At 35.6% G+C, this 9,081-nt stretch overlaps 2 protein-coding genes across 4 annotated transcripts in view; one reads left to right on the top strand and one right to left on the bottom strand.

Annotated features, from left to right (window-relative positions):
• Positions 1-1,930, bottom strand: part of LOC115242226 — a 17,989-nt gene extending 16,059 nt beyond the window's left edge. The window contains exons 1-2 of one of the 3 annotated variants that reach the window (XM_029818344.1): positions 1,743-1,930; positions 417-682 (exon numbers count right to left, since the gene is read on the bottom strand). In XM_029818344.1, coding sequence (XP_029674204.1) covers positions 417-665 — 249 coding nt within the window. In that variant the 5' untranslated portion in view covers positions 666-682; positions 1,743-1,930. The remainder of the gene's footprint in view (positions 1-416; positions 683-1,742) is intronic. The other 2 variants (XM_029818343.1, XM_029818342.1) reach the window with 2 other exon arrangements.
• A 2,804-nt stretch (positions 1,931-4,734) lies between these two features.
• The window catches only part of LOC115242232 (ATP-binding cassette sub-family G member 4-like), a 9,232-nt gene continuing 4,885 nt past the window's right edge, over positions 4,735-9,081 (top strand). Inside the window, 2 exon segments of the mRNA XM_029818370.1 lie at positions 4,735-5,117; positions 7,361-7,478. Coding sequence (XP_029674230.1) covers positions 4,997-5,117; positions 7,361-7,478 — 239 coding nt within the window. The 5' untranslated portion in view covers positions 4,735-4,996.

Below are 9,081 nucleotides of genomic sequence, written 5' to 3'. Positions count from 1 at the left end.
AAATTTATCACATTGAAAAAGAGAAGAATTTCTCTCTCTTGTCACGGTGTTTTTTTATATTATCAATTTATCTCGAGCATACTTTTTGCACGATAGATTTTTTTCTCGAATGATTAAAGGAAAATCGGGAGAGAAGACGACACAAAGAGTTCATTTTTTAATGTATCATTATTAAGCGTCCACTGTCGTTTGCGTGACATCGTTATATTGACAATTCATCTATATTTACACGTATTAAATAATAATAATATTAATAATATTAATCATATTTAGTAACATTCATTATTATTATTATATTATAATAATAATATTAATTACATTTAATAATATTAATATTTGTTCGGGAGTCGACCTCGACGAGATCGCCCGAAACTATAAGATAAACGCTCAGAGATGAGCGAGAAGCGGTGTGTGATCTGTTGATAAAGGCCTTGCTTTCCAGTGACAACTTGACAGATTGGCGCTGGGATAGTGAGATCTAGAGCATCTAGGTTGTAGCCCCCTTTCCTCGGGACCCATTCTGGTGGCGGTATCACTTTTGCCAAGCCTGCTTTATGAGCTCCCTGACTCTCCATATATTCCACATATTTTGTGAAATTTTTAAATTCCTCATACGTCGGTCGAAAGACCTGTATGCGAGGTATTCCTCTTGAATTATTTGCCATTGCTGTATTTATTACTACTGCAAATCAAAGATAATTTTGAAAATATCTAATGAAATATATAGTAATCAAAAATAATTTTTAAATAACTTTAGTAGTACTGCAATTATTTTTTACTTTTATAGTACTACTATTATTTTTTATCTCTTCATGTGATTATGTATAAAAAAAATGTATAATGCGTATATGCCATGAAAATTTGTTTAAAAAAAAATATCTACTCTTTTTCTCTTCTCTTTCTTAATATATTAAAAAATATATCACTCCTGAAGTTTTTAGGATATTTTATTTCAATTTCGTTAGTAATTGTATTCTTATATTACAAAAGCAATAATTCGTTATATTCCTTAAAAAAAAACGAAAATGAACACCGTACAAAAATTTATTGATCTGTATCTAGATAAAACTAGCATCATTTTAATTCGATTTAGCAATTACTTCGTTAAATACCTATATGTATATTGAAAAACACTTCTGTCACGATGTATATAAACGATCGTTACGATGCATTTCATTCATCATGGCTCGTACGCGAATATACACGCAAGTGGGTAACCGTACATCTCAAAGAGTCTTCAAATCACGCGAAGCAATTGTATAAAAGTATCGAGAAAAACGGATAGCAGTTATGTAGAAGGCAAGAAAGAAAAACGAGTGGAAGGAGAAAAAAGCGAAAAGAATGCGTGCACGCGATTTATTTCCCCGGTAACACTTCGAAATCATAGGTAAGTTCGATGTTTTCGGAACGAAACGTGTGTGTGAGGGCGGCAGAGGAGAAGGGGGAGCAGAGAAAGGGGATCCATAAACAAAATGGTAGTTATCTATTGTTACAGGATTCTCTCCCTCGCACGACGCAAGGGATCCCCTCGACTCTCGATCGCGGATCGGGGATGTTTGTTCCGCGATTACCTTATTCCTCTTGCGGAGTATCTCCCGATCGGGAGCGAACCAGGGGATGACGAAACAAACGGGGCCTCGATCGGGGGATCGTGATCGCGGTGCGGACACTCGAGGAGAGCCGAGACGGATAACAAATCGCCCTTGCGGCGAGCGCTTATTACAGGACAGACGGGTACTTACACACGCCCGATGTACGATCACCTCTCCTGTATCAGTAGCATCGTCCTTCACGAGAAGAGATGCCCCGTCGATCGAAGTTAATCGCGCACGATTTTTGACACAACACACACAAGTTTTGGATGCAGCAGCGGATGAGCCGCGCAGCGTCGTCGCCGTACGCGCAGTGAGGTGGCGCTCGCGTCGCTCTCGCGACTGCTAGCGACATCTGCTAACGGCGTGCCAAATTCGAATATTCGCCATTTGTCACGTAGGCCAGCATAGGCGGATGTTGAGTCAATTTTCGCGACACGAGCGAGAATAAGACACGAAAGAATATCATACGAGAAATGATGATATTCGAAACTATGATCGATTGCTATCGACCAGCTCGAATCGTTGTCGTAGGCAGACTAAGGGTTCCATTACATGAAGCGCGGAAACGCGGATTAGCGTAACGCGGAACGAGAAGGGAACCAATCGCGACCGACCGCGGAAACTCGCGCTCTGCCGATCTGAATAACAAGTTTTTCTGATTTCGAACCTTCGAGAACTTGCTGTTTGTCACAGTTTTTCATTCTAAGAAGAATGCGATCACACACTGAGCGGGTGACCGCGACGCTGTTTGTTCTCGCTCGTGTTTTATTTTCTGAGGCAATCGTTTTAATATAACGGCGAAATTTAGAAACAAAATTTTAGTGTTTCAATTTTGAACAATATTACTTGAGGGATTCTAATTTTTTCGCTGAGTTTTATCCTGGAAACGAGACGGTCAAACTTCCGGCATTCAATGTCACACTGTCACAAAAGGAAGATGAGGAAGAATGATCTGTCATAATAAATTTCACGCGTATCTCTTTTTACTGGAATTCGCAAGATAAGAAATCGCGCTCTCCTATCATCAATTACTGTATTAATTCGCGTATCCTTTTCACTCACCAATTGTCATTCTGTCTCTTTCGCGCGCGAAACAGGTGGAACGCAAGAAAAGTTATATCACGTGATTGCAAGCTTTCCCGCGTTTTTCGAGGAAAAAAAAAAATTTCGCGCTCTTTTCGCTAGGCGTTTTTTGGCTGTGAATTTCCGCCTCTTATCGAGAAGTGAATCTGTAAGGAGGAAGAATCACCCCTTCTTGTGACAGACTTCAAGTTCATCGTACGGTGTTTTTGTACGGGACAAAGAGAGACGCGAGACGTTCTTGAAAATAATTAATATTTTATCTAGGTGAGTCGCGATGATAACGCATGGCCTTTGATAATGGAATAACACAGCATTGGTCTACTAAATTTTAACAATGTATGGATTTTGTAATCGTTATATTTGCTTATCGCACAAGGGAACAAGAAAATTGATTTTCTTCGTCGATTTTCGTGCTCTAAGCGGAAATTATGATCGTGGATCAAACGAAGGGCGAGTGTCATCTCGCGGAACATTTCTAGATATTTAACATAGAATAAAAACGTTATACAGTGATTTAAATGAGCATTTCAGATAGAGTTGCATCGTTCGATTGACTGATCAGAACGAGAAGATCTCTGACACTTTGGTCTTAATTGTGGTTGACCGAACGATTTCGGGGATATGTAACTCCTTCCAAAAAAATACAATGGAATATCAATATGTAAACGAAATGCAAAGAGAAAATAACAAAATTCAATTATAAAAAAAAAATCATCAAAAAAATGTTCTTATATTGCGTGATATTTCTATTGCATAAATTTTTATATTGTGCTTAGATGGTAAAAATATCGATTTTTTTTCGATGGATCGATGATAGTATGTATTATTGTATAATTAGCGATCAATTCATTTAACAAAAATGTCTTTATTTTACATATATTGCGATATTCGATAGATTTAATGTACTTTCTAAGACTTTCTAACGCGCTATTTTTGTTTCTAAATAATTTTATTTTATTATTTGATGGAACACCGACAATAAAACGCAAAATGTAAAAGAATTATGTATACCGCTGTATGTATATATGTACAAAAGAATCGATAATAATCTGTAAAACATATTTTGTAATTTTTAAAAATCTAATAAACTGCATTAATAATACAAAATGCAAATGTCTTTTTATTGAACATACCCATCCATTCCCACACATCTTATCGTGTCACACACGCCTCTTTGTTAATTATATATTTTCTTGATACGTTTTTGTCAATTTTTCATTCTTGGAATTTTTGAAATGGCATTTCTTGGAATTAAGTATCAGGAGAATATAATCAGCAAAGAAGTGGCACAAATCACAGTTTCTCTCAAGAAACGCGAAAAATTAAACTTTCAAAATCCGCAAAAGTATCAGGAGAACATGATAAGCAAAGAGATCGCAGGATCGAACCAAGTTAAATTACAGAAAGCGGAAAATTTGAAGCATCGAAATTCGCACAAGTATCAGGAGAACATGATAAGCAAAGAGATCGCATCAAGTTAAATTACAGAAAGCGGACAATTTAAAACTTCGAAATCCGCAAAAGTATCAGGAGAACATAATCAGCAAAGAGGTGGTACAGATTAAATGTTTAAAAAGCGCAAAAATTCGAAGCTTTAAAATCCGCAAAAATATTAGGATTTTTTTTTTTTTTTGTTTTGCGAAGGAAGAGAAAAATGCATTATGCATTCCCACCGGCCGGTCCGGTGGGATATGCGGGACTCGCACCCGCTAAAAAACTCTCCCTGCAGGGCCAACTTTTGGCCCCGCCGATACTTACACAAATTAAAATTCTGAGATTTCAGGAACATGATAGGCAAGAAAGATAATACAAATAAAAACTTCAAATTTTAAATTTTAAAAACTCCAACTTTATTTTCTTTTCTCATTTATAATATAGTGAAAATTACTATCTAAAACTTAATTATTCTTACAACTTATCTCTCAATTTTCGCAAATGTACGACTTACACATACAATACATTTGCACTTATCGCGTAAGTGAGTGCATGCGTTTGTCCATCTTCTTGCGCGACTGATATATCTTTTTATTTTTTCATCTAGATTAGAATTTCGGGTCGTCATCACTCGGTGAGCGCCTGAGACGCGAGCAACGCGCGCCGGCGCCGCGGGCGAACAAACAGGTGGGCGCTGATAAAGGCGCGCGTAGAATCGAACGGCGGTGGAGTTTACCTCTGGCAGCTGGCAGTCCAGTCGACGGAAGAGAAAGCGGGGCGCGCGAGGGAGATGTGAATATACATTCGCGCGCGCGAGGAAAACGCGCGGCGAGAAAATTCTCTCGTAGAAGGTGGCGGCGACGTGACGTGCGAACTGATCGACGATGAGCGCCGAGCTGGAATTCGCGGAAAAGAGGCGTCGATCGCGCACGGAGGTCGATAGATCGCTCTATCTGCTCTTCGAGGATATATCGTACAGCGTACGGCGTGGAATCCTGACCAAGGGTATACATAAATTTCAATTCACCGATAAAATTATATCAAGCAAATTATATACAAATGTGCGTGGATGTGTGTGTGCGTGCGTGTGTGTGTGTGTAAGCGAATTCGTTGCATTAATCCGCAACATGTGTGAGCATTGCATTTCAATAATTATAATTGTTCTAAATTGCTGGATTTTTACAATATTGCTTTGCTATGATTATAAAAGCAGCAGTAATTTTATTCGCAATAAAATGTATAATTTAAACATAAATTTTCCTATGAAATGTGCTTAAATTATATCGTAATGTGTGTTTATCATGTAACCAATTCATTAAAAACTAATACTTTTATAAGAACCAGGATAGGGAAGAGGAGAAGAAGAGAGAGAGAGAGAGAGAGAAAAAAAGAAAATGTACATATTTGAAAAAATAAACAACTCATAGAAAAATATCATTGACTAGTCTGATAATAAGATAGGAAGAATTATGCAGATTGCATTGAACATAAATTATCAATTTTACTTAAAATTGTAACGTTATTGATGCTAATATTAGTACGTTGGAAAACATATGTATAATTACATTTGCATACGCATAAGTATCGCATTTTTTTGTGCATTTAACGTACGCGCATTAACATGACATCAGATACAGCAGTCGTAACTCTTAATAGAAGCAATACGGTAAACAATTTTTACGACTTGTATATATGAGAGAATAATATATGTACATAAAACTTGTCTCTAAGAAAAAAAGAGTTTTAAATTGAATTTTGCAAATAAAATCAGACACACGCGTAATTATAATAATATTAATAATAGTAACAAAATAACGATAAATTTTTCTAATATATACATAACGTAATATGATAAAGAAAAAGATATAAATATATCGTATTCTTCAAATAAACAACTGTAATTGTTTAAGAGTGAGCTTACATGAAAAAAATAACCTTCACGTTTCACAATCAATCACAACAAACGAGTGATTGAAATCTTATCGATATGATTTTAGACTATGATATATATTGATAGGGAAAAAGATGATAAATTCCACATTCACGCGCTTGCTTCATAAGTATAAAAACCAAGATAAAAATCCGAATGCGAATAATTGCTGTCAGAAATAAAATACAAAAAGACACCGATCATCGCAGGGAGTTCTTGAAAAATTAAAAAATTGATAAGATATATTATATGGGAGTTACTTATTTTATTTCGTTCTAAAGTGTAGCAAGATATGACGTATGCTTTATTAATCTTAAGATTGGAGTGTTTAATTATATACATTGTCGAGATAAAAAAATCACTTTTCTCCAGCTGCGGAAGATCCACAAATTTCCGGAGACAATTCGAAATTAATTTATATATTTTTTTTCAGGAAGATAAAAGATATTTATACAAATATTACTAATATTAATATACAAAATGTTACGATATTAGAACGAATGACACTCTTATTATATGTTTATCATATTTAAATACTAGTAATAATCTGACAATATTAATTAACACAGCGATAAATAATCATTATCTTCTGGTATCGCAAGCGCATAAAGCAAAATCCACATCTAATGTGCAAATGGATTAATTATAATGTAGAATATAATTAGATCATACACTTCTTTCCTTCAGATGTTAGCATAATAAAAAGCATGAATCACGTATATGGATTGATAAAATTAAGAGTAAAATAAGCAACGCAGTAGATAAAGAGCTTTTAAGAGCAAATAGACAAAGATGCCAAAGGCATTACTCCTATTACTCACAATGAATGCATAGATCAGATTCCGGTTCGAAATGTCAGTGCATTTAATTGCCAAAAGACCTATTGTTTCCTTATTAATTTATTGATCATAAATTAAGCACTAATCTAGATCGACGCAGACTCGCGACATTTTAATTGCGAAACATACTGAGAACGAGAGGAATATTTAACGGATCTTTAACGTAATTGATTACATATTAAGATTTTTTATTCAATTAAATTGAGGAAGTTAAATGATCAATTACAATTATTACGATCTTTATCGTAAATTGTTGTTTGGATAATATTATTATTCCACAAATGTAGTAGCAGTACATTGTTTTTACTCGGTGAAACTTTCACCTCGGGTACAACTATTTGCTTACAATTAGTATTTAGGACATTGATCATAGTGAAAATATCAATATTATCTCGCAAAATACCAACGTTATTTTTTCATGTGGTTATCAGCTGCTGCAAATCTTTTTACAAAGACTGGCCATCTATTTTATTTTGTAGAGAGAAGAGAATTACTGCGAGACCTTAATGGCGATTTTCGACCGGGCGAACTCACGGCTATTATGGGTCTTTCGGGCGCTGGAAAATCTACACTAATGGATATCTTGGCAGGTTTCACGTAAGTATAAGCGCTTTATATATTACATCCTGGTCAGTCTCTCATGACGGGATTCGTCCGCTTACAATCACCGAATTGCCGTTCAAAAAAACGTACACCACGTTAATGAATTTATATAATTCCCAGTAAGCAATTTGATAACAAATTGTTGCCAAATTGGCATCAAATTCGCTCAAAGGCAATCTGCCAGCTTAATCGGTAATAACAACTCTTGCACCAAATTTGTAGCCTTTTTGCTGACAATAATTTGTAGCAAGCACTTGGCAATATCTGTTAGAACAGACGTGGCTGACTGGGATTAATACATCTCGTACGAGTTTATAAAATATTAATAAAGTTTGCGAAGTTTTATTTTTCATCTCTCTCGTGAATAATTTAGCAATGCAACATTAGGAAGATAAACGTACCGAGATCTCTTTCGTTCAAACAATTCAATAATCCCGGAGCAAACGAATATCGAGGGAAAAAAAAATTAATAAAATATACTTTTCTGGCTTTGTCGATAAATGATTGTGTTACGAATTTTTTTAAAGTGACTGGAAGATATTGTCGAACATGTTAATACAAAACAGCATTGCATCTCGCGTTATCTGTGCGCGTAATCATCCCTTATCGCTTCGTCTATTCGGCTTTGAGATCGTGCGAACGCATTGCAAGACACGCATCTTATTACATATCATTTGTTCATCATTAGTTCTCGCGAAGAATGGCGGTGGATCGAATCACCCACGTTCGCGTGCACTAACTTGCCTCGTTCAACCTCGGTCGCACGTGGTATACTCTTTGTCACCAGTCGATATCAATGTCGGGATCCGCTTTTCAAGTACAGTTATCTATTTGATGCGTGGAGATATTACCGTGTTTCCTACGCATAAATATGCTTGCGTCCTTATCTTTTTCCGCGCTCCTATCTTCTTTCTTCTCTTGAGAATTCTTATACGCAATCTTATCTTTTTTCTTGCTCGTGCGTTATCTCTGGTTAAGGAATGCTGTATGTATAACGCATACATTTATATAGTCTTAAATATAACTTGATTAGATTACCTTTATTAAAGAAGAAATTAGAAAGATATACGTGAGACTTATATAGGAGGGAAGGGGGCAGTTTAAAGCCCGTATCAGACTACGCATTGAAGATTGTGATTGAAGATTCAAGATTGAAATTTGACCAATCAGAATAAAGAAATTTTAGTCCCTTTTGTTCTGATTAGTCAAATTCCAATCTTTAATCTTCAATCTTCAATTTTCAATGCGTAGTCTGATACGGGCTTAAGCCTTAAGAAATTGACTAATCACAGTCGAGTATTCTCTTCATACTTCATACGAAATTTGACCAATCAGAATAAAGAAATTTTAGTCCCTTTTGTTCTGATTAGTCAAATTCCAATCTTTAATCTTCAATCTTCAATTTTCAATGCGTAGTCTGATACGGGCTTAAGCCTTAAGAAATTGACTAATCACAGTCGAGTATTCTCTTCATACTTCATACGAAATTTGACCAATCAGAATAAAGAAATTTTAGTCCCTTTTGTTCTGATTAGTCAAATTCCAATCTTTAATCTTCAATCTTCAATTTTCAATGCGTAGTCTGATACGGGCTTAA

This window comes from Formica exsecta, unplaced genomic scaffold, assembly GCF_003651465.1.
Source record: "Formica exsecta isolate Colony F162 unplaced genomic scaffold, ASM365146v1 scaffold581, whole genome shotgun sequence".
Taxonomy (NCBI): domain Eukaryota; kingdom Metazoa; phylum Arthropoda; class Insecta; order Hymenoptera; family Formicidae; genus Formica; species Formica exsecta.
Note: the sequence above shows the minus strand (reverse complement) of the source record. Positions and strands in the feature narration are given on the sequence as shown.